General features: G+C 38.2%; 1 protein-coding gene across 1 annotated transcript; it reads left to right on the top strand.

Annotated features, from left to right (window-relative positions):
* Positions 1-24,186: 24,186 nt before the first annotated feature.
* Positions 24,187-25,441, top strand: LOC129754966 (uncharacterized). Its single transcript, XM_055751237.1, has 2 exons — positions 24,187-24,987; positions 25,047-25,441. Exons 1-2 carry the CDS (start codon positions 24,637-24,639, stop codon positions 25,413-25,415), a joined length of 720 nt encoding a protein of 239 aa, XP_055607212.1. The 5' UTR covers positions 24,187-24,636; the 3' UTR covers positions 25,416-25,441.
* Positions 25,442-26,692: the final 1,251 nt, after the last annotated feature.

The raw sequence follows: 26,692 nt of genomic DNA, 5'->3' as shown, positions 1-26,692 counted from the left end.
GTGTTTAAGTGCTAACAGAACAAGCTTTTTCCGAATTGGATAGAATAATTAAAAAAAAAATTATCTGCTGAGCATATTTTTTATCATTTAACTTTATTTTTTTGTAATGACTTCACCAAACTGGCTTCGAAATTCCTTTGATCATGTGTAGGTTCCCATTTTTGGCTGTTCTTCCGACTCACTTTAATGGATTTTGGTCTCAAAGTGGTAGGAGTTAGATAATAAGGAAAAAAGGATACTGAATAAAAAAACACTCCAATATTACGTTATGCCAATAAACAATATTGCATTTAAGCCTTGTATGTTTATTTATTTATTTATTGTACATCAACAGATCACATATTGATCCTAATGATAAAATTAAAAATTAAAATTAAAGACACTACAAATACAATGGTCTACACAAAACTTAAAGCCTTGTATAGAACACAAAGAACGCTTAAAATGCCAGGAAAAAGTAAACAATCTGAAAATTTTCTAACTATCCATTGTAGAAAAAAGTTAAGACATAAACATTTGAAAAAAGCTTCGCGGGCCGCACAAAAGGGTCTCACGGGCCACATGCGGCCCGCGGGCCGCGGGTTGCTCACTATTGAACTATAATCGTATGATTGATTTTAAGCATGCAAGTATAAATATAATAAATTTAACTATAATTGTATGATTGATTGTATGCATTCAACAATATGTCTAGTAGATTCAGCTATATCGGTATAATTGATTCTCTTATAAATATGATAGATTTTATTTTAATTCTACGACTGATTTAATGAACTCAACTATAGATATTGTAGATTTAAATTATGTGTATTTTACAATAACAATATTTTTGGATGAAGTTTTCTTTGTACTTTATTCCAAATATTCTTATAGAAAAACAAACAATTAAAACTTTTGAAAATTTCGTCATTTTTCTTTTTGACTCAATCTTTGCCATCCTCTGGGGTGATCCTGGTGATGGTTCCGTAATAATATAGCGGGAATCTCATGCACATCAAATGGTTTGACCAGGTTGTCCTTGCGGGAAGGTTAGCCACCTACAAACGTCAAACGAAAAAAAAAATAAAAATTTCAAGAAAGAATAACAGACGGAACTCACCGGAAAATCAAACAAGCACCTACGTTCGGCGGATGCTACCTCACGGGATCCTCCTTGGAAACGATTGCCGCCATCATTGTAAACCGGACCCATTCAGATTTCTGTTCCGATCCTGTCTGGGTATCCTAAAGACATTCATAGTAAGTCTTTGAATTATCAAACGGAATTTTGGTACTCACCGTAAAAATCCAACATCCAGCTGTTACTGACATTGGTCAGTGCCATCACGTCCAACCGAAAGTCCTCGTCTCGCCCTCGCCCTTGCCTCAAGTCTCTGATCACTTGTCTCAGGTGTCATATCTATAAGGGTTCAGGTCTCGTGTCTCATTTCTCAGCAAGGTTTTTTCGTACACGTTTTTTACGCGGTATGTACGCCTGAATTTTCCTAAAGCCGATTTTTGCGATGAGTTGTTTTTATCAAGAATGCTAAAATGTTTCTTCAAATTTAAAGCTATTTGCGTTCTTTCATACAAAACTTCAAACCACAACCCACGTACTTTAGTTTAATTTCAAAAATCGATAAAAATACTTTCTTTATTTTGACAAAATAGTTGGGCTGGAACAAATACATTAATTTCTTCATTTGTACCACCCCCTTCGAAATTTCCAAAAATCCAGAAGGGAGGAATATTCATTTAAGTTTGAAGTATTTTATGTAAATTAAAAAAAATCTAATATTTGAAATATTCCAAGACCAAAAAAACAAATTTTGTAAGATGGGAGTTAATTCACCGTTCGTATTCTTGATTTTATTGAATTTTTCAATAAAAAATTACTTGATTTATAGGCTTTGTACAATGATATAGTATGCAAATTTGTTGCATGCAAGCTTTCGTGCAATTTGTTTCAATTTATTTGTTTTTCGCATTATTTTTTATTATCTTCCCCCTCGCGATGTTCCAGCTCCGAGTGAGCAAAAGAAGGATTCGAAATTTTTTTCCGTCTTATTTATGGAACAAATTCAGAAAGATGAATTTTTCAGCACGAGTTGTAAATTAACGACAATAGCGACAAGTAATAAAAAACGAAATGCACGCAAATTTTTTGTTATGCCATATAGGCTGAAAAAGTAACATTTTTTTTTGTTTTTTTCTTCAATATTAAAACAGTTTGTTTTGAAAACTGGGTATACTAGTTATTCCACACATAGTTTATTTAAGAACTTAAGGATTTTGAAATTCGAAAAAGTTTGAACTCGAATCATTCCAGACTGAAAATTCTAATTTGTAGAACGGTGAATCACATTTTGAACGCACATATCGTGTTACCAGCCACGCAAAGTTCGAAATCAATCAGCTCCAGACCGAACAGTAAAAGACGTGTCGCCAGGGACTGCATTTCAATTTTAATGGGCATTTATGCCATGAAAATAACACAGTTTACCACTCGTTGTCGTCGTTGTCGTTTGATTTCGGCCGGTGGAGGTGCGTGTTAATTTGCCGGGCACGGCCATCAAATTCAATTTACCTCAGGTCAGCATCCCTCAAGTTCTATCTCTCTTTCTCTGTCTCGGTGAAAAGGACAACATGCACGCAGGCAAGCGCAGCCCCATATTGGGGTTTCCCTACCGCGTGCCACTTCTATCCTGGACCCGAGTGTCCGTTCGCCATGCCGCCGGAGAAAAACATGGAACGTGAAAAATCGCCAACAATAATTACGCGACCGCATTTCGAGAACGCCGGCCAATCAAAAATGGAGTGCCAAAGTCAACGGTCAACGCAGAGAACTTTGCGATACTTAGAGCTTTAACTGAGCAAAGTCGATCGACCTGTTGCCGTTTGTCGCCAGGTTATGTATGTAGGGCTATTTACAGACAATTCCAGCCATCGACGCACGTTTCTGGCAATCGGCGGCTGTTGGGTGAAAAATGTCTCAGAATTACAGTTCTGGCCAGGTCTCTTCAACGGGCCTCACATATCCCTGCTGCCTGTGATAACTAACTAACTGCTGAAGCTGGGGTGCTAACGATTTGCGCAACCAAGTGTAAGTCGTCTATCTAAGGCCGGGGAGCGTTTGATTTCTCAGCGCCTGAACCTACTTATTCACAGAAATGCTCTTAAATAAATATGTATACCAAGGTACCTTTTATTGGAAATACTTAAGTCTCGCCGTCGTCGTCGTGCCATGAACCGATTAGTCTGAATAATTTGATCTTACCCTGCTGGCCGAGTAGTGCTGATTAATTTCATGCTGCGTCTAGAAGAAAAAAACTTATTATTTGAATGGCCTTGCTACTTGAGCAATTGGACAATTGGAATCCGCATCAAATTACTAAACCATTTGGGACGCTCATTAGTACCTGTGGACAAACAGCAAAGGGAATTGTTAAAAAAAAGCTGGTGTAAATTAAAGCAAGTGTGAGCAATTCGAATTTTTCAATTCTCTATGTTGTGCTGACATTCATCTCATCAATACCAAATTAAATAAAATACCAGTTTGTTAGCCCTATCGCCATATTGAAAATAATCAGATTCCCCGAATTGAAATAGAAATGATGCATCGGACAGTGTATGTCGGACCATAAAATTACAATGAATTTTGAACCGCAAATTGATTCACTTATTAATCAAGATGTAAAACATGATTGTGAAATCTAAGAATTCACCAGTAAAAATTAAGAGAGAAACTTAAAAAAAAAGTTTTGTGTGGCAGTGTGTTAAATGGCAATATTTCTAATGGTAAATTATTGCCTCTCTACCATAACCAGAAGCCTTCCAGGTGATTTGTAGCAATTATGTTTGATACCGAATGTATACCACATGTAAGCTAAGACATATCGAACGATACAAACCAGAATGACATAAATCTTATTTCACTGCTTTTATCTGCATAATGGAGAATTAACAGAACATATTTTGACAGCATTAGAAAGGAAACGTTTCGTGGTGGGCTTCATTCAACAAAAGCCTTTAGTTAGGTACAGGTACAAGTTTCTCAGCCCTGACGCATTCCTACCAACTAAATGGCTGCATAACTGGGCTTAAAAATGTTGCGAGCGATGCGGTGCGTTAGTTTAAATATATTGCGAATTAATTTGAATAAAATTAGTGCACTGACAGTTTGACTTATTGCAGGATAATGTATTTTTAATGCAAAATCTGCATTTCGATACCGATGATAGATGGTCGTTGAAAACACGGATACCTAAACAGTTATCGATGAAAAAAGGTAGGTGGATGTTCAAATTTTCAGGGAGAGCTGATTCGATTGTTTTCGACGTTAATATTTCTCGCGTGAGCTTTCATTAAGTCGTATCTTAAGAATTCACAGAAAACTGCTACAAAAGTTATCAAATTAACTTTAAAATTTGTATTTTATATATAGAATTTGTTTTCTAGGCTACACATATTCTAAATGGAAAGAAGTTTATGTCAGTTTTGTATTTTTTCGAAAAAAAAACTGTTTGTTTACGTTTTGTTTCATACGACGTAATTAAAGCTCACGCGAGGTTTAAGCTTCTTAGGAATACCCAAGTAGCACATTTCAAACAATCTGGCTCTTTGAAACTCTTTGATTGTTTATGTAGGCTCAACGAATATGCCATCATATTATCACTTTTTTGTAAAAACTTCAGTGGGCAGTGTTCAGCATCGCTAATCGAAAAATTAGCGACGTTTTTCAAATCGCTGACTCGGTGAAAGTTAGCAATTGCTGAACCCATAGAAAAGGTTGCAGAAATTCAATGCCTGTTTTGCAAATCTCTGTGCCGAAAATGCGCTGAAAAGTGTACTAAATATGCCGAAGACGATATGTTTGAAATGCACTACTGGCATAAGGACTCGAGCTCCCAAGCAAAATGATTCATGACCAGTACGAAGCGAACCTAGAAAAACATTTTATGAAACTTTCATCTTATTAGATAATTCATTTCAGAAACAAGAATATAAAAAAAAACACAGTCCCGTAGTAAAGTGAGAATCGTTCTCAAAACGCCATTTTTATATCGATTTGCCAATCCGACATCTTAACCAGTGTGCTACTTTAGCTTGATGCAGGACGAGGGATATTCGTCATAGGCTTTCTGCTAATACGTTGACCGGAAATGCGCCTCCGAACAACGAGTTTAAACCAGACTGCGCATTGGACATACCAGACTTACTCATTCATACCTGTTTGAACGTAACACCCCGCCAACATGCTCTTATTGTGGTGTCTCTTTAAATGTCCAACATATTCTCATTGACTGTAGAGGTTACCAGGAAATACGGGAAAAATTCAACATAACAGGAACTATTTACGAAATTTTGATCAACGATCCGGAGAAAGAAAAAAATCTGATAAAATTTGTAAAAGAGGCAAAATTGTTTGAACTAATTTAGTTTTTAAGTACATCTTTGTAAGTCAATTTTAAAAGACACGAATATCCCAGGAGTGGTAAAGTGTCTCTAATAAGCTTAATAATAATAATAATAATAGGCTTCCTGCCACTGATCAATCACTAAAAACTGGGCTCCCTTCAAATGTTTTTCTTGTTTCGCTTGAATGTAGTGGTCATGCATCATTTTGGTGCTCGAGTCCTTATGCCAGTAGTGCTTTTCCTAATATATAATCTTTGGCCCAGTACACTTTTCAGTGCATTTTCGTCACGGAGATTTGCTAAATAGTCATTGGATTTTTGCAACCTCTTCTATGAGTGTACCCGTTCATTTTCACCATCTTTCATTTTTTCTAACTTTCAATCCGTCTATCAAATTACATAATCTTAAAATGTTCTTAGTAAAAAGTACATCACTTTTCACAGGTAAGGCCCATACATGATACAATGACAAGGACTTAATTTATTTTACAACCTTGTTGAAGACTGCGTAATGTTTTGACTTATGCTCCAAAAAATACCTAAAAATCATTCTGGTTTAAAATTTCTTAAAAATTATGTTAATATTCTCATATTTTACCGAACTTCAACTCAAAGGAAACATTAAGAACTTTTTTCTCGAAACTCAAAACTACTCGCGATGGTCAGAAAAGTTGATCGTTGATTTCAAACCTTCATTTTCGAAATGTTTGTAAAATTCCATATTTTTGCCAAACAAGTGCACAAATTTTTTATACAAATTACAAACGTTTACGTAAGTTTTTAAACGAAATATGCAATCAATCAATGTTTATGTGTATTTTAGAAAATTTGAAATTCGTAAAAATATGAACTTATTTAGTTTGTATCTTAATCTTTGCATAATACTAAATTGTCTAATCCTACAATATAAAAATATTAAGAAATATCTGGACGGCTCTAAGGTGACGAAGAGTCCCAGAGAAACTATTCCATCTCATCGAAGCACAGTACGAGTCATTTTCGTGCAAGATCTTGCACGACGGATTTTTTTTTCTTTTTTTTTTTACAAGATGGAAATTTGACTTCAAACCATAACAGCCGGGTGTTTGCTGCCGTGTGTGGGTTCGTCCCACTAAAACCACCTTGGGCTTCGTGTGCCAGATGTGCCCCTTGGTTTCACCCTATGATACTACATCAAGGGGTAGGCTGTGCTCATGCACTTATACATCTCACCCTTTTCCTCTTTCTCAATTTTTCCTCAATTTCCCCTTGATCATCGTTCTGCTTTATCCTTTTTCTCCTTTTTCCTCCTTCTCATTTTCCTCTATCGCCAACTTCAGACTGGTACGGAAGACCCCGAAACGTGTGCCGGTTAGGTAACGCTTTAATAATAATTTACGCCCGTCACAGCATCCACTATCCCGGGGACCCGAAACGTGTGCCGGTTAGGTAACGCTCACTATGTTTTCAGCGTTCAAATGTTGAAGTTGTTGACGCCTTGAATTGAACCTGGGGCAGACAAAGATAGCATGTTCTGCCGATTCCTCCGTCTCTACGCATTCCGGGCAATAAGGCGAGCTGATAAGCTTAAACCGATGAAGGTGTGTAGCCGATCATTGCGAGCGCGACACTCTCTCGGCCGACAGCCGTTCCGAGTCGGTAATCTCTCTCCTTTGACTTTACTACACGCACACACACGATGGCCGAGCTGACGTGTTGTGAGCAGTCATCAGTTTGCGTTAGATCCTCAACAAGTCTGGGTGTGGGTCTCCCGTTTGGCTGACGAAATAGAAAGCAGATTTACACAGAAGGTATTGCTTAAAAAGGAAGTGCGTCAGGTAGAAGTTGACCTCTCCACTTTCCGATTTACCCAGTCTGAAAGTCTCGGGATTAGCCTATGCGTCCATCTTGCGTTGTTCGATGCGTCCCATTGCTCCTGCCACTTGAGCATTGACGCTGCTCGTTGAATATTGCGCACTCCTCTAACAGCTCTTGCTTTGTAACATTCCATATCCTCCGCCAGAGTTATGTCGATGGGAACCATGCCCGCGATGACAAAAGCTGCATCTGCTGATATGGTCCTGTACGCACAGGAAACTCGCATGGCTATCAACCGATGTGTGCTCCGTAATTTGGATCTGTTGCGCTCTACCTCTATCGCGGAGCTCCAGGCCGCTCCTCCGTATCGTAGTTTCGACAGTGCTACGCTCGCAAGGAGACGTCTCTTGCTACTCTTTGGACCATGGCAGTTCGGCGTAATCCAGGCCAATGAATCTATGACTTTCGATGCATTTTCGCAACAGTATTTGACATGCGCACCAAAACTTAAGCGATGGTCGACCATTACTCCAAGGTATTTCAGCTGCTGTTTCGAAGATGTCGTGTGCCCTCCAACAGTAATCTCCATGTGCGGCACAACTCTTTTATTGGTCACGAGCAGAACTTCAGTTTTATGGTGAGCTATCTGAAGCTTAACTCTCTCCATCCAGATGCCAACCCTTTCTACGGACACCGTTGCAAGGTCTTCTACCTCCTCGATTGTTTCGCCGGTAATCATGAGCACGATTTCATCAGCAAATCCGACTATCTGCACGCCTGCTGGTAGTTTCAGCGTTAACACCTCATTATACATGGCATTCCAAAGCACAGGTCCGAGTATGGAACCCTGTGGAACACCCGCTGTTAGGGCAGTAGATCGTATCCCAGTTTCGGTTTCGTACGTCAGGATTCGATTTTCGAAGAAGCTTCCTATTATCCTGCAGAGAGTATTGGGAACAAGCATCATGTGAAGCGCTTTGGCAATCGCTTCCCAGCTGGCATTGTTGAAGGCATTCTTAACGTCGATCGTCACAATGGCGCAGTGACGAACACCTGTCCGCTTCTTTTTATACGCGCGCTTCGCGTACTCTGTCACCATACGGATGGCGTCCACCGTAGATCTCCCTTTCCGAAAACCGAACTGTCTGTCCGACAGTCCACTTCCGCCTTCTGTGTAGATAATAAGTCTGTTTAATATTATCCTCTCCAGTAGCTTACCAAGGATGTCCAGCAGACAAATGGGTCTATATGATGATGGATGCCCTGGGGGTTTCCCAGGTTTCGGTAGTAGCACCAACTTATTCACCGCAAGTTCACTACGGTGTCTTGCCCGAACTAATCCCGGTAACTGCTGGAGTGAGATAGGGATGTATTTTATCACCGCTGCTTTTTCTTATCGTAATGGATGAGATCTTGACTGGATCGATTGACTGCAGTCCAAACCGAGGATTGGCGTGGAATCCTTCGACAATAAAGCAACTGAACGACCTTGACCTGGCTGAAGATATTGTTTTGCTCGCCCAAACACAACCGTATGTGCAAAGCAAATTCGACGACCTCACAGAAAGCTCCAAGGCAGCAGGTCTCAAAGCCAATGTCGGGAAGACCAAGTCGATGCAGATCAACACAGGAAATCCCTCCAGTTTCATAGTAGCTGAATAGGTTGAGAAATCGGAGTGCTAGTATCTTGGTAGCCAGATAACGCGTGATAGTGGTACCAGGAAAGACATCGTAATCCGGATCAGAAAGGCCCGATTTGCAGTTTGCGAGTCTCCGAAACATCTCTCTACGAACGAAAATCCGAATCTTCAACTCAAACGTCAAATCCGTTTTGCTGTACGGGTGCGAAACTTGGTGCACATATGCGGTAACGACGCGAAAACTGCAAGTATTTGTAAACCGCTGTCTGCGGAATATCATCCGCGCTTGGTGGCCTGGCAACTGGATCTCGAATGAGGAACGACATCGCCGGTGTCATCAAAGGGCGCTAGGAATCGAGATTCGGGAACGTAAGTGGAGATGGATTGAGCACACGCTGCGGAATGATGAAAACGAGATTTGCAGAGAGGCGCTAGATTGGAATCCAGAAGGACATCGAAGAAGAGGCAGACCCAGAAACTCGTGGCGGTGAAGCCTAGCCGCTGAAATCAGAACTGTCGATGAGAATCTTGACTGGAATCAGTTGAAGACGCTGGCTCCAGATCGTCAACAGTGGAGGTCTTTTACCACGGCCCTATGCACCGGAGGATCGGCGCGGGTACATTAAGTAAGTAACTAAGTAGAAATATGGATGATTGTTCTTTACATGGTAGAACCATCATAAAAAAATTGTATCAATAATAAACTCTAGAGTTTCGAGGGGAGAAAACGGGAGAGTTTGATAAAATAATTTGGTTTTTATTTTAAACATCTTTACACAAGTCAAAAGTGTGCCCTGATTGAATCCTTTTTCCCCATTCCACAGAACAGTTTAATTGCTACGATGCAGAGGTAACCTCGGTCAGAAAGCACTCATTTATTCTTTCATTCCTTCTACGTTTTCCCATTCTCTCTATTGACTACTAGGACGTGGCCGGCGCCGATATTGATGTTTAAAGAGAGAGAGAATCAGTTTTGTTCATTGTGAATGTGCTGTCAATTCGAGACACCATTCTTTTGACTTCTGGACAAAATTGATGGCCTCGGTCAATCACGAAGTAGCAACCATTGGCGATGTGGAACAAGTTCTACTGCGCCACGCCTGAGCTCGTGGAGATTGAAGTGCAAATAATGAAATTCATTTTAAAAAATGTAAGTAGCTAGTGGATTGGTTTTTGAATTCTTGATAAGGCATTTCGAGCTCAACGATTATAGGTGGATGTGCGTTGTCAATCAAGCTAAGCTAAACTAAGTTAAGCATAGTACTTCCATAGGTCTCACAAGGTTGATATCATTTTTTAAGTCGTATCATTATAGAGAACTGTGGAGTAGCGTAATAAGGTGATCATTTAGTATCCGGGCAGTTACAAACGTGTGTATTTTAAAAACTATTCATTTAATAAAAAAACTTTCTATGTAGGAAATGAAGGTGTTAATACGACATTTAATATAAGAATATAAAAAATATTTATTAATGATTTCAAGAAATACTCTTACTTTTTATCTTTGCACACATTTTTAAGTCATGAATTGATCTAAAGTCTGTTTCGCATAGAATCTGGTCGCATCTTTTCATTTACTTCAGCGCCCCTAGTTGTCACATCGCGAATCTATCATCAGTGTCTAAATCAGTGTTTTGACCCGAATGGTTTGTTTACTTAGTGGTGAAAATTTCATCAAAATTGAAGTAGTCAGTCAAAAGTCATCGACGATGGAACGCGAAAGGCGAGAGAAAATTCTGCACACTCACGTAGAGAAACCGATGTGGTCAGGGGTAAAGATCGCGAAATTCCTGAAATATCCAAAATCGACTGTAAATTCGGTGCTGCAACGTTAGCGGGAGACCCTTACGGTGGATCGAGCAAAACAAAACAGGCGTAAAAGTGGAACATATGACCGGAAGCTGCGAGCAAAGGTAATTCGATCAGTTCGCAATAATCCTGAAATCTCCTTGCATGATTTGGCGAAAAAGTTCAAGACGAACCACAGTATAGCTCGACGAATTTGTTTTTGATAAGGCTTGCGGTCGTATCATGCAAGCAAACACCCCAACAGGACGCTGAAACAAAACCTGGTTGCCAAAACCAGGGCAAGGAAGTTGTATGAGAAAGTGTTGAACAAGTACAACGGATGCATTTTGATGGACGAAGAAACTTACGTCAAAATGGATTTTGGACAAATACCCGGTAACAAATTTTACTTCGCGAAGCGTAAAGGGAATGTTGCGGGTTGATTCAAGTTTGTTTTCGCAGATAAATTTGCTCGTAAATTGATGATTTGGCAAGGGATCTGTAGTTGTGGGAAGAAGACTAAAATTTTCATCGCTGGGGAAACAATGAATGGAAATGTTTACAAAGAAGAATGTCTCCAGAAGAGGGTTTTGCCATTCATTTGGTCCCACAAAGGTCCGGTGAAGTTCTGGCCGGACCTGGCAAGTTGCCACTTCAGCCGGGATGTCGTTAAGTGGTATAAGGAGAACAAGATCGATTTTGTTGAAAAAAGTATCAATCCACCAAACTGTCCGGATTTTCGCCCCATCGAGAAATATCGGGTAATAGAACCATGAAAAACTCCGCTCAAATGGAAAAGTGGTGGAACAAGATGGCGAATGATGTGTTACCAGCAGTACTGTGCAGAAAATGATGGGTGGTATCACAAAAAAAGTCCGGAAATTCATCCGAAAAGCTGACGAATGATTTTTATGTAGTTTTTCCTTAAAGTGCAATAAAACCTCAAAAAATGACATTTTTAATTTTGTTGTACGTTATTTGTTTGCGGAGAATGATCTATAGATTGATATATTTTATCCGACCAGATTCGATGTGAAACAGACTTTATTTAATACCCCAGGAGTGGTAAAATGTCTAAAATAAACCATAATAATAATAAGACTTTATTATTTTTACCACAGAAGCAAAACCTTTGCAAAATCATGATATTTTACACAAACTCACCAGGAAAAAGCAATTGGAAGCTGGTTGGAACCTTTTCATGAGTAGGCATCTCGAAGAATTTGATCTCTTAAATCCGGTTTTAACATAAATTTATTTGTTCATCAGAACAAATCTGTCACATTGCGTAAAAACCGGTTGCACATATTGCGATCTTTAGAACTGCTCACTATTAGTTCTTTACTTAGTGTCTTCTAGTCAGACAACACTTTTTGACTGTCGGAAATGGATTAATTGCATTATTAAAGGGGTCAGCATTCAGTTATCCCCAATAACCATAGACTTCTTACCATATTTAAGATCAAGGGTTCTATCCCGATGCTTGATTTGAACTTTGTGTGGATTCTAGAGTGGCTCCTTATACTTCTTAACCATTTGGTCCAAAAAAGAATCAGAAAAAAATCAACAGTTTATGAGTTTTCAAGTCAACAATGAAGAATTTTCGGGGCGCAAAATGTGCAAAAGGCGCAAATTTGTGCAAAATTATTTTTAATATGTCTTTTTGCATCGTAAATATCTCAAACGCACGTTAACTTAAAAATCTGGCAAAAACAGACAAGATAGTCTTTTTCATAACCAACACAACGCTGCTAAAGTTTTGCATAACCAATCTCTAGTAATATAGCTATCACCGAAATGAAGTGTCCGGATACTAAATGATCATAGCTTTAAGTCAGTGTTAATTTTTTCATGCAGAAGGTGGTAAATGTGCTGAACTTGTCGTAGCTTCCGGTCAATAAAAAAAAATCCCGAAAAATCCTTTATTTAAAAAAGGGACGGTCCATCGTGTGAAGTATGAATGGATCAGGATATTATCAGGATCCGTATTAGCATCAGGATCAGGATTAGGATCAAGATCAAGATCAGGATCAGGATTAGGATCAGGATCAAGATCAGGATCAGGATCAGGATAAGAATCATGATTAAGAGCTTCATCTGAATTGGGATCTTAATCAAGAATGATTCCAGATAAGGTTCAGTATTTTCGACTGTAGATATATGAATCAGGATCAGAATCAAGATCAGGGTCAGCGTCAGGATGCAACTCAGGATAAGGGTCTAAATCAGGATCTTGATCAAAAACAAGATCATGAAAAGGCTAATCTTAATTGAAATTTATTTGTTTGTAGAAATAGACACCATAACCGGATAATACGACGCACATTGTAAGATTGACCTTTTGAACGACTCTTTGACGAAATCCCCCAACAACTTATTTTGTAAACTATACCAACGCAGAATGAGATCTGCACGTTAGGCGACTACTGAAAAAAACTACTGGCGCGAACTTAAAAGCTACCCATATGCTAGTTGTGCGCAAAATATGAAACATTACCCGCCACCCCCCGGGGGGTCATTTTATCGTCGTAGGAAGTGAAGGTGCTGGGCGGATCACTTTCGATCGTGCTAAGCGCTGCGCATATCTTAATCACTAACTTCTAGATTGATCGTCATGCGTTTCGCAAGAGTAAGAAGGCCCCACCGATCATAAACCAGCGAACGCACCACCCGGACTGAAATGCATTAGATTTTTACGAACTCGTTCACCTAACAATTATCATAACACTAATCCGAATGACGAGTTTTGACCTCCGCTGTTTGTTAAGCCCGCTATTGCTAATCCGCACTAAAATACACACGCCATAGCTAATGTTGGTTGTTAAGAATTTTCGATAACACCTTGTAAGTATCTCTCCAGCTATGGGTTTTCGCAAGAAACAAATCTGTCGTTCATGCTAATCTGAAAAGTAATATTTTAACGATTAGAACATTGCAGGGCAGCCTGCATACATGCTGACTTAGTTGGGGTGGCATTTGTACGCACGCATGTGATCTACGCGCTAAAACCAGTTAAGTCGCTTATGTTGCTCGTATAGTACTGCACTGCAAACTGCATCATTCGAATCGGGATTGACCACACCAAAAACGCGTTAGCTACTCCCTACAAGATCGAGAAAACCGATCAGACCAACGCAGAGTGACCACACCAGTCCAGTGCGTTTTGAGCTGCAAGTTGGTATCAATCTAAGGTAGGTAATGCCGATCAAAAGTGAAAGGACCTTTTGAGAATAGCCAGTTTAAAATTGAGTCGATGCCTTACTCGTGTTAAGAATCATCGGAATCACAGTACAAATTTGGTTGCAGCAAATGCATTGCTATCGGAACTTTTTTGGCTTACATGAAGGACGCTGATTTTTTTCATGTTTGCTTCGTAAATTTACATAGGAGACAGTGTCCTAAATTTTACAATAGTTTCTTGAAAAATCATTGATTTTTAGTTAAGTATATGTGTGTCTATACTGAAAACGATTTTCTACGGTGTTTCCAATAATAGGTTTTAAACCTCAAGTATGAAAACTTGTATAGAAAAGAATGTTTTGAATCGTTATGGTTTGTAACTTGAAGATTCTGCTATATATATTCATGTAGCAACGCTCTAAGAGTTAAATTTTTGAAGCGTTTCCCTTATTATCGAACTTTCTTGAAACCTACACGCTTATTAATTTCTCGTCCTGTATTTTCAACAGCTGAAATTACAGAACGTATTCTAGAAAGAAAAAAACAGTTTAGGAAATAATCTCCTGTGATTTCCAGGGATTTTGATAAGCTCCTGTGAATTCGAGACGGATTCATTTCGGGATTTATAGGAAATTCTGATTTTTTCTCCTTATTCCCTTTCCTAACTCAATCCCAAATGTGAATTATTTATTGTTTTAAAATAAATCACATTTCCATTCACAAATATATCTATCTATTTATTATCAAGCACTCGTTCTATAATTATTTTTAACACAACACAATTGCACTTACAAGGTCACTCTACCCGGCAGGATTTACGCTGCTTCTAGCTTATTTTACATGACGGTTTGCTCAAATGAACCGGGTTTAGAAATTCAAATACAGTTAAAAAAATAACAATAATGTTTCACAGTTTTGTTAAAAAAAAGCATATAAGATTTTCAACCTATTTTTAAAATTATTGCACCTCGGAAAAATACCTGTCACATGGCTACCAGATTGTTGATGTGTTGAATAAAAATTTTTTGAACGATCTTTGAAGTTAAGTTAGGGTTTTAAGTGTCAAGATTTGAGGTTCAATACAAAAGGATTGTGGAATTGCAATTCAAAACTTACAATTACAAATAAGTTTCAATTTGTGAACGTTTTGTAGTGTCGTAAAATGAAATATCTTTTGCCTATAGTAGGGTTGCCATTCGTCTCGCAAAAGCGGGACATGTCCCGCTTTTTTTTTAGAAAATGTCCCACCCTTCCTGCTTTTTTCTCAAACAATCCCATTTTTTTTTCTGAGAACACTTTTGGTGAAAACTCGACCCTTTGCGATTCTACCACTTCAAGCAAGTTGATCCGTGCTTGTGAAAAGGCTTCTTATAAAATCTCTCCTCGATCATTTTCAACTCCTGTAATTATTTTCTAAACTTCTTTTATAGATATTTAAATCTATGTTTTTCAAAACTGGAAATGTTTTTACATGAGCCAAATGATATTCACCGATAAGGCTGTAAAATTAAATAACACTTTTATCAAGTATTTCTGACTTGCACTTGAAAAACCTTAATATAGCCTCGATTTAAACTCATTGGTTAAACACAGAAATTCATTCTAATATAATGTTTTTGTTTTTTGTATTTTTTTCTCAAAATAAGCAGCTTTTAAGTTTATAAAAGACAAGTTTAAATAACTCGTTTAGTTCTTAGCATTTAAGGTCGCCAGAATATTTTCCAAACAAATCTGAAACGAGCGATTTCGGGCATTTTTATCTAAAAACCTTCTATAATCCAGACAATTGATTTAAAAAATTACAACCTTAAATCCGGGCAGTTTCCGGCATATTTGATTAACCTTTTTTTTTTTCTCAAAACACATCAGCAGATTTTTAGTCATATTTTAGGCTTTCCAAATACTAAAATTCATGATTATTCAGACAAAACTTTCTTAAAAAGATCGCAAAAACAAAAATTTTAAAAACTCAATCTAAATTATTTTTGTTCAATTTTTGAAATGAAGCGAATAAATCTAGGAAAAATCCAAGTTTCTTTTCCAAACGGGCAACCTGGCCGGACCGACCTTTTCCTAAACTTGGTGTCAAATATCCGGGCAAGTCCTGATAAAACCTTAACAATCTGGTTTAGTCAAGCGTGCTAAGAGCACGTTCTAGCGCGATTAATATTTTTATTCTAAAGAAAATAATCCTAGAAGAATCTTTTGAGTGTAAACCTTAAGGAAAAAAACAACCTCCGGATAGAAAAGAACAGCACAACCGAGCGAAAATAATCTATTTTCAATCAAACAATGAATAAATGGACGAGTTAAATTGAATAAACTTGGGAGATCATCAAAAACGGCTGTTAAAAAATTAAAAACTTTCTTCAAATTTCGGATTTAAAATTAGTCTGAACTACAACATTTTCAACTTGTGTGTTTGCAGTTTCCAAGGATGTAAGTTTTCTTGAAAATACAATTAAAAAAAAATCATTTATCGGCATTTTATTACTTCCTATGACCTACTTTAGCTAAAGCAACTTATACTTTTTTCTGACAGTATCTAGTAGGCCTAGCCTAGAGTGATATCGGACCAAATTTGGAATTTGCTTCTAAATGCTATCATTTTATCAAGAGAGGTGTTTGTTAATGAATCTTAAATAATGAATAAATTTTTCTCTTCCCAATGAAAATCTATTCAAAATTTGAACCTGAAAAACATAAAAAATAATTTTGGCATGCCAAGAAAGGGATCATGCTAAAATAGGGCTCACTTAGCCTATTTGCTAAGCTTCAGTTTCAGACCTTCAAATTATGAGTTAGTCTTAGATTTTGGTAGCTTAGGCAAAAATCATAAAATAATCATAAAACTATACTGGTCATAATTGTTAAAAAGGTAGAAATGTTTAAAACAATTATTGATCCGAAAAGTCAATCCAACCATCAAGTTAATCATTTTCACAATGCTGCTCACTCGTCCATAAGAACGACCAGCACCAGACTCAAAGAGTATGGTCAGTGCTAAAAGCGTAAAAGGTTGAAGTGGAAGTGCCACAGCTAAAGGGCTGCAACTGAACGCACTCGAGAACGCCTAACTGGTAACGACATCGGAGCGCACTGATTAAAAGAACACGAAACCGCGAAATCGCCTAATGCCAAATAATTTTGAAATTGACCAAAGACGTAAATTATCATGTCATAATCAGTAATGATATAGTTTTATATTGCTCGACCTGCCACTTATCGTATTGAACGATCCAAATCACACCGTTCGTTCCATTCTGCCGCTGAAATGCCTACGGGTCCTTATTCAAATTCTCCATACCGCAGATGTCAAAAGTTCTAGATCGCGTTCCGTATGTGATAGACAGTGTGGTGGTTGAAGTGGCTTCTGTTGCGCCTTTTGGGCTGCTGCACATGTGCGTTGTTTTAAAAACTTGTCCAGCAGCTAATTTCGATATGCAGTTAGTCACAAAATTTGCCACACATCTATTTGGTTTTTTTAATTATTACATTTGAATGCGTGAACAATAGTTGTTGTTCGTTGCTTATGTTTTTTGTAATCACAGGCTCTCAAGGCCCGCAGCTAACCCCACTATCTCGCAGGAGGACCGTCGTGATGTTGCTGTTTTGGGTCCAGAACACCACCAGGACGTTGATGCACTCCGCACGCCGCGGCGCCCCTGACATGGAGAACAGACGCGAACGAAGCCCCCTGACTCAGTCTGCATGCGACCAAAGCATCCACCGGGGTTGGGTACCCGATCTCCGCTAAGGTTGCTCGCACCCCAGCTAGCACCATGGGGAGGTAGAGAATCGGAGTTGCAGACAAGAGGTGATATGACCACTACCCGAAGGTTGGGTGTATGGGGTCTCGAGTTACACATTGTCTACCGTTCACTAGCCTTGAACAATAGTTGAATAGTTAATTCCAACATTTTATTTATCTTACAGAAAAATACTTCGTTGAACTAATTTGTTGGATTGGATTCTGACTTCAAAATCATTTACACACAGGACGAACAACAGAGGCGCAAGAATGCTTTCTTGAGGAACACCTGAAGTAGTCTGAAGTTTGTCTGATTGAGTTGCTCCAATTTTTACATACCGACAAACGGGGAATCATGCAACAGAGGGGTTAGATGCAACATTTGTATACCACAGTACTTGTTCAATTTTCATTTTAAAATAATGTAATCGACTTATCATAACAAAAAAAAATCGACACGAATGCCATAAGGATGGTAAATTGTCTTAAATACAACTTAAAATAAACAAAATAACAAATGTTAAACAAAATCATTATGACATAGTTTCTTATATTTTGTTTTTTGAGGGTTTTGATTCTAATAGAAAATTAAAAACAGTGAGCAATAGATGCACAAATTTTAACATTTTTCGATGCCTTTAAAAACTTTTTCCAAGATGACGTTGTGGGCCTTCAGGAGAGGAAGCAGCCGCTTCTGAAGGCACTCTTTCATTTAAATACACCTGTCCGTTCATCGTGTCTTGTGGGTCACGAAAGATGCACTCCGCTTCCCGCACGAGCAGATGGCTTGCCAATCCAGGAATTTATTCACCAGTTTGGACATCTTCTGAGGGCGGAACTGCTCCGGAACGCTGTACTTATCCATGACCATTAAAAATAGATTGCCGAGGATCTGTTCCTGTCACGGGTTTTGGCGGAATTTATTCGCGAATTTGGACATCTTCTGCTCCGGAACGCTGAACTTATCCTTAACCGTGAAAAACAGACTGCCGGGGATTTGTTTGAAGTCGGCCTTCACAGGTGTTTCGTCGACCATGATGCAGCATTCAACTTTCGTCAGCATGTTGAAGTACAACTTCCTGGCACGGGTTTCTGCTTTTGGACTTGTTCTGCTTCTCGTCGCGATAAGGGGCTTTGTACGTTGAACGTTCGAAGCCCAGCCTTAGTTTTGGCCTTATGGATGAAACTCCCTGAAGGCCCCAACTACGCGATTGTGATATTTGATGTTGTACGGAATACTTTTTCCTTCACTTCAGGGCTTCCGATCGGTGGTCAATCGTTCTTCGAAGCGCATAATCACTCGCGACACCGTGGAATTCACGATTCCCAACGTTTTAGCTATGGAACTATGTGAGAGATCCTTGTTCTTGAGATGAATGTGCAAGATTTTATCACGCACGAGCTGTTCTTTCGACTCCATTTCGGCGAGTTTTGATTACAGGACTTTAAAACTTGCAGGATGTAAACAATGCACTATAAACTAAATCCACCCAAAATTTTCATTAAATTCTAACAACGCAACGGTTAAAAAGTTAGAGTAATTTCATAGTATGGCAATTTTATCGTGGACACCTTTCATTTAACATTACACTGGATTCTTTTTTTAAACGATCTTATTTTAAACGGTTTAATTTTAAACGACTTTTTTTAAACGATTTTCTCGAAATAAGACGATTTTCGAGCATGTCAAAAACAGGATATCGACATTTCCGCTTTTTCCAAACCACTCTTGGGTGGTGAATTGATTCGAACTGGCGGAAACATGGGCCGGAATGGCCACTTAGAGACTCTGGGGTAGTTCCAGAACAACCGTGGCTTAAAACCCAAAACAAATCAATCCAAAACAAATCTTTGAGTTCCCCAATTTCACTCAAATCACCTCATAATGGTCTACCTGGTTGAAAATGATCGATTTACAGTCCAAGTTGGCCACTTTACTCGAAATGAGCGATGAATTTTGCCCGGTTGTATTGAACTTTTTTGACACGATTTCTTTTTTTTTTTGCACAACACAACCATCGTTCAAAAAAAAGAAACCAGTGTAGTCCACACTAGACAACATGAACTGCGATTTTTGTTATGAGACGAACTTTGTTGTCTGTTGTTGTTGTTGGAAAGCTGAGGCGGTCTCAGTGTCTCCCGAAGAAAATGGGAGACGCTGAGACCGTCTCGAGACGAGCCGTCTCCTAGTGTGGACTAGGCTTTAGATTCTTTAAAAACAAAGTTTCAACCAATGATTTGAATAGAGTTTACAAAAGTATAGAATAAATAAATCTGAGTTGAATCTCCAAACTCAAGCTACTTTCATTTCTTAATATTTGATAAATATTCATCAATACTTAAAATGTTTATGTTGTGGTTAAAATGAATTATCTTAAAACTAAATACCCAAGCAACCAAAAGTTCGGATAACATTCCTCTATCAGGATTGATCAGCTTAATCGAGTATGCTAATACAACTTCTTTTCAGCTCAATTTTTAAGTAGTTAAACGTTCTGTTGACAAAAAGTTCGCATAAATCGCCAAACAACTTCTAACCAGCTTCAAAATCCACTTAATAAGCAGCATAAAAATCGATAAAATTACTCTTTCGCTCCTTCAATTGCCTTCTCAAGTCCGCTAATTTGATTTATATTAATCAACCATATTTGTTACTAACTCACATTACATTTAAAAAACATGTTCTTACCAAGCCTCGAACCCGAGCTCACCGCTTGAAAGTCGGGATCCATACTTGTTGCCCTATATAAACATCATGAGTACGCAACGATTTTCCTCGATGTGATGATTTTCTTCAAAATGACTTTTAGGTTCTTAATTTCTACTTAATTCCCACTTTCAAGTTGTTAAAAAGTTCTTCCGGAACTAAATGTGTACTTCACCTTGTGTTTATTTATGCAAACACGTGTTTAAGTTCGAAAAAAGTAGATTTAAGCATTTAAATCGACTTCAAAGTTTCTATAATGCGAAGTTGCTTTTGAACGCCCGTTGGAACTTATTAAAAACTTTCAAGTTTATAAAATAGTACAACAGAGATTTTTTTATGAACTATTGAGCTGTACAAAAAGACTTGCAACCCTTAGATAGCTACTTGATTTTGAAAAAAAATGAGAAGTGCGTAACAAGTAGATTATTTTTCCTCATACAAACTATAAAGTTCCTAAAAAGTAAGAACAGAAACCAACACAGTACTTTAAAGCTTCACTTCAGAATCTTTAGTGTGAATTTTCTAAAAACAATTAATTTCAGGAAATTTTTTGATGGTTATCACTTTAAATTACAATTTTTGTATGATTTTATGAAAAAAAACAACAATTCCTAAGCTTCCAAATGAACCCTTCAGATCTGTAATACGATGTTAAATGATAAAGATATAAGTGAGATAAAATTTGCATGTTTTTAAAAGAATGATCCCAAACTTTTGGCCGATACACCATACTAGGGGTGATCCCAAACTTTTGGACGATAAAATAAGTGTCTATTTTATTAATTAAAATTACATTTTTAACCCTTTAATGCATAGTGTTGTTTTAAAACAACACTACTCAAAATCCAAATATCTTAAAAACGCGTGAATATTTTTGAGTGATGTCTTCACAAAAAATATTCTACAGATTAAATGAAATTAGCCCATGGTATTTTGATATCGGTGTTTTAATGTTTGTGTGAGATATCGAACAAAGTATGCGGAAAAATTGCAAAAATCAAATTTATTTGTTTATTTTCGATAAAAGTAGTTTTTGGAAAAGCGCTGTTATTTTTTCAGATTTGTAAACTATAACAAATTTTTTAATCTAAATCAATCACAAATACCTTCCTGCATCCAATTAACAAGGTTTTGAAGAAATTTGCAAAATCGTATTGAAATGAACTAAGAATTTCAAAAAATATTTTTCAAATTTGATGGGCCATAACTTTTACAATACTCAAAATAACGACTTCAAACCTGTTGAGTTTTGTTATTCGAGTTAAAATGTTATTATTTCACTGAATCAATAGCTGCTATTCTCATTTAAATAAAGTCATGCATTAAAGGGTTAAATTTTTGAACAACATTTTTTATTGTGTTTTGGGAAGTATAAAATAAGGATTCTAATGTAACTCAAATTTTGAAATTTGGTCCACCATATCCCGAGATAATCGGCTTTGAATATTGAGTGCGATTTTTTGAAAATGTTCTAACTCTTGATAAAGTTTTAGGTGCAAAACTAAAACATTATTTCTGGGAAAAATTATCTTTCAAATGAGATCAGAAGATTTGCAATATGTCCTAAGAAGGCTGAGATATGAACGATCAAAATTTGTATGTTTTTAGCGGATGATCCCAAACTTTTGGCCGGCAGTGTATATAAAAAGCAATTTCTGTATGTTTGTTTGTTTGTCCTCTACACCCAAAATTCAGCCTCTGTGCCAATGGCGTGTAATCAATTACATAGCATCATTGGTACAAGAAGATAACGCGACCGGTGCTGATTCGATTTGCATCCACCGGCACTAACCTCCTAGAGCGACCGAATTGCGTATGTCTGAAAGAAACAAAATAAAAACGTTTTCACGTCCCTCCCTATCGCATCACAAGACGAAAAAGGATGGAAATAAATATCGGCCAACACCAGGCAGCCAGCGAACCGAGCACTGTGCGTGTGAATGTAGCAAAAGCAACAAAAAAACATTCCTTCAATTCAATTCGCCGGCAAACAACCACGGCTAAGCTGTGCGTGTGTATGTAGCAAAAGCAACAAGAATATATTCCTTCAATTCACCGGCAAACAAGCACCGGCCAAGCTGCCCGGCTTTAGCAGCTGTGTATATGTAGCGTGTGTATGTAATAGCAGGCAGTAAGCAAAGCACAGTTCTCATTCAATGGGTTTCCCGTTTCCTTCGCTCCCGTTCCCTTTCCCGTTTCCATCGCAAGACAAATGAATACCTTGAAAGGGAAGCCACTGTCGTGCGTTTCTTTTGTGATTGATCGGTGGCAGAATGCCTATGACAAATATCCCACTTCCTGCATGAAGCTCAATTAGTTCAATGGTTTAGATGTCGGTCTGGCATGACCATATGGTTGGTGATTTGAGTTCGATTCTCCCTACGGGCGCTGTGGTTTATATTTTTATTTTCTTGTTTCTGGGATGAATTATCCAATAGGAACGAAATCCCATAAAATGTGTTTCTTGTTTCGCTTGAATGTAGTGGTCATGCATCATTTTAGTTGGAAGCCGTGTCCTTATGCCAGTTACGGTTTTTCAAACATACCGTCTTCGGCACAGTGCACATTCCAGGGCATTATCGGCACAGAGATTTGCTAAATAGGCATTGGATTTTTGCAACCTCTTCTATGGGTGTATAGACTCAGCCGTCTTAAGAGCTAGAGGTCTGAAATTTGGCATAGATGCTCATTAAGACCAGGAAGGATGAAAAATGTTTTCAGATTTTCGGATGACTCCTTCTGAACGGGGTCGTTCATACAAGACAAATAATGATTTCCCGATATTGACGTTATTTATCGTTGGATTGTGTTGAAAATTTGCACATGAGAGTAAAACACGAGTAATCGATTTCAGGTGTTCAATATTGTGTAAGCTGTCAGCCAAAGGGGTCGTCCATATTAACTGTTCGCTATTTTTGCGATATTGACGTTAAAATACATCAGATTCAGATGAACACACGATAGTTTTGAGGGTCGTGCAATCGATTTGAGGTATCAAATTTAGTGCAAGGGGCCTGCAAAAGGGGTCGTCCATATTAACTTTTCAATATCTTAGTGATATTGACGTTTTTATACATCGGATTGGACTGAAAATTTCCACATGAGAGTTATTAAGGACAAACAACTGATTTCACTTATCCAAGTTAAAGTCAGGGGTCGGCCAAAGGGGTCGTCCATATTAACTATTCACTGTTAATGCGATATTGTCGTCATTATGCATCGGATTCAGATGAAAATTTGCACATGAGAGTTTTGAGGGACGAGCAATCGATTTCAGATATTAGATTCAGTGTAAGGGCACGGTTGTTTTCTGGGGGGGGCAATCGATTTCAGATATCAAAAATTGTATAAGAGGCCACCGAAAACTGTTTAACTTTTTTGGCAATAATTGCGTTGTTTTGCAACGATCGAGTCGAAATTAATATACGGTTTTTTTTTGGCATGGTCTATTGATTCCTGATTTAAAATTTAGTAGCAGATGATCATCCAATAACTTTGCAACTATTACTTAACAATGAATTGGGAAGTGCATCTGGAAAATGCTTGGCATTCTCATTTAAATAAAGTCATGCATTAAAGGGTTAAATTTTTGCACAACATTTTTTTATTGTGTTTTGAGAAGTATAAAATAAGGATTCTAATGTAACTCAAATTTTGAAATTTGGTCCACCATATCCCGAGATGACTTTAATACAAACTGTTCATGACAGTTCATGAAAAGCGAAACGGAGTTCGTATGGGATCAGCTAGTATTAAATAATGAAATGATTAAGTGCTACGATAAACAAATGTTGCATCTAACTGCGCCTTTGCATGAAAACCCGTTTGTCAGTAGAATTCAATCTTTCATTTAGTTTAGTCAGGCCAATTAGTTTCGGCTTAATAAGTTTTAACGAATATTCACAGTTTGTGAACAGTTTTACGCTACTTATCCTCTATTTGCAACCAGAATAAACAACAAACCACAAAGACAACTTCTGTGCCGAAAACGATTGAGATGATGATTAATGAAGAGCTATAAGACAATCTCGTTTTAGTTATATCTTATCTGCGGTCTCAATGGAATATACATTGGTTCTTCTTGAAATATAAAACCGACAACAATAAAAAAAAATCAACAGCAGTTTAATAATGTCGAAGAAATTGCATTGTAACACCATATAACCTAATTGATCAAATCTGTGTGGTGTGAATACCTGGGTATTTGCACTACGTCTATAATCAGCTGCCAATAACTGATGAATGCGTCATCGTCATTCGCCTTACATCTAACAGTAAAGTTGCATGGAAAACTGTTGTTTACTGGCTGGCGGAATTCATTAGCAACAAACTGCACCCCACGTGCCGGCATTAGTTGTGCTCGAGTCACGTATCAAGATGCAGTGGCAGCGACCGGATTGCGTTCCTTTTCCCAGCGTTTGGCATCGATTCAAGGCCATGGCCGGAACCGGGGACCAGATGGGATACTACGTTGTCCAAGATCTGCCGAGTGATCGAGTTGAGGAAACCTTCGACCTATTGGCCGAACCATTCACCCGGGACGAGGTCATGAATCGCACTAACCGGCTTATCGAAGACCCGCTGGGTGTCGAAATGGTCCGTGAAATGTGGCAGCAACTGATTCCGGGGAAAATGTCACTCATTTGTGTGGAAGAAGCTACGGGACAAATAGTGGGGGTGAACGTTTTGGGCGTTGTTAGTAAAAGCGATAACGAACCGGATTTCAAGGTAAGCTGGATGCAATCGATAATTTCAATGAAGCTTGACGAGCAATTTTTCATAAACAGTACGCCAGCTCGACGTTTCAAACTATCTACGATCTGAATACGTACGTCGCCAAGCAAGCAAATGTATTCGACCGGCATGGAGTCGATCATTATCTGAGTGCCATGGGGTTGTCGGTTGATCCCAGATATCGGAGACGGGGTATAGCGACAGAGATTTTACGCGCCCGAGTTCCACTGTGTAAAGCGGTTGGTTTAACGCTGACTGCTAATTGTTTTTCCGGAGTGGCTTCTCAAATTGCGGCTACAAAGGCGGGTTTCCGGGAGGACGTTAGCTATCACTGCGGATCGTTGGTTAATGTCGATGAACGTTTTGCTTTACCGGGTATCGAGAATGAGTGCTTTAAATATATGAGTTTAAAGATTGAATAAATATTTAGGGGTTAATCATGGCTGCAGAGGTTGTTTAAGGATATATAACTACACTTCACAAAGACCTAACACTGTGTTCTAATGAATCATGCTTGTGACATTCATGTCTCAGTTTTATTACAGGTATTTTTGAGTTTGTTCCTCAGCATAAGAAACGAACTTCTGATTGCATATAATCGAACTATCAGGCACAGAGCTAAAAAATTTACATGGGACTTTACGGTAAAAAGGCTCGTTTAAAGGATAGGAAATTCATTCCAGGGTGGGTTATTGTGGGGACGGCAAGAGCGTCTAAACTATTTTTGCAATATAGACGGTATCATGCATTCAACTGGGATGAACATGTGCATACTAGGGTTTTTAGGGCAGGTAATCGATTCCAGGTATCAAAGTTTGTCAAAGAGCATCAATATTGCCGTTATCAGGCATTGCATTGGGATTAAAAATCTTTATCAAAAAGATTATTCATCGGATTCCATATTTAAATGGTCGAATATAATAAAAATTCGATTTAAATGATAAGATTTGGAATTTTGTATCCAGTCCAAAATAACTAAAATGGTTGGAAATAGTATTAAAATTACGTTAATGATACACTGATTTTTTTTTTACTATTACGTTTTTTGTTACAGGACATTTGTGTAATTTTACAGGAAACAATTTTTGCTGTGTAATAATAATAGTTTTTCTACGAAAGTGATGAGTGAAAAAAAAGATAAGAATGTTCGGCGTGTTGCAAAATCAAACGGCGTCTGAATTCGTTTTTTTTAAACTGAAAACTGCAAAAGTGCAAAACTGAGCGCATTTTCGCGTTCGTCCTCCATCAAAGTCGTTACAGTTTTCATCCGGTACCAATTTTTCAGTTTTTTATTCAATTTTCTTAATACGTTCTTCTCGTCTTTGAATGTTTTCTTGCTCTTCCGAAGTTCCCGCTATATTATTGCCCAGTACTGCTCCTCCGGGCACAGTTCCGGACGGTTTGACAGGTTCATGTCCTTTGGAACAAAATGGACAGAATTGGCCTCATACCACTCCAGGACACTTTTCGAATAGTGGCATGATGCCAAATCTGGCCAAAATAGCGGAGCTTCGTCGGGCTGCTGCAAGAACGGAAAAAGGCGCTTCTCGAGGCACTCAGATTTGTAGAACTTGTCATTTACTGAGCCCTTTGTCACGAAAGTCTCCCTCCTCAGTCCGCAAGAGCAGATGGCCTGCCAAACGAGATATTTGAAGGCGAACTTTGACATTTTCTTCTTCTTAAATTTGTCGTCCACATC

This window comes from Uranotaenia lowii, chromosome 3 (genome assembly GCF_029784155.1).
Source record: "Uranotaenia lowii strain MFRU-FL chromosome 3, ASM2978415v1, whole genome shotgun sequence".
Classification (NCBI taxonomy): domain Eukaryota; kingdom Metazoa; phylum Arthropoda; class Insecta; order Diptera; family Culicidae; genus Uranotaenia; species Uranotaenia lowii.
This window is presented reverse-complemented; position numbering and strand designations above follow the sequence as displayed.

Coding starts and splice junctions, on each gene's coding strand:
- LOC129754966 (XM_055751237.1), top strand. CDS start 24,637: ATGCAGTGGCAGCGACCGGATTGCGTTCCTTTTCCCAGCGTTTGGCAT. Junction 24,988..25,046: donor ATAACGAACCGGATTTCAAG/GTAAGCTGGATG, acceptor TTTCATAAACAG/TACGCCAGCTCGACGTTTCA.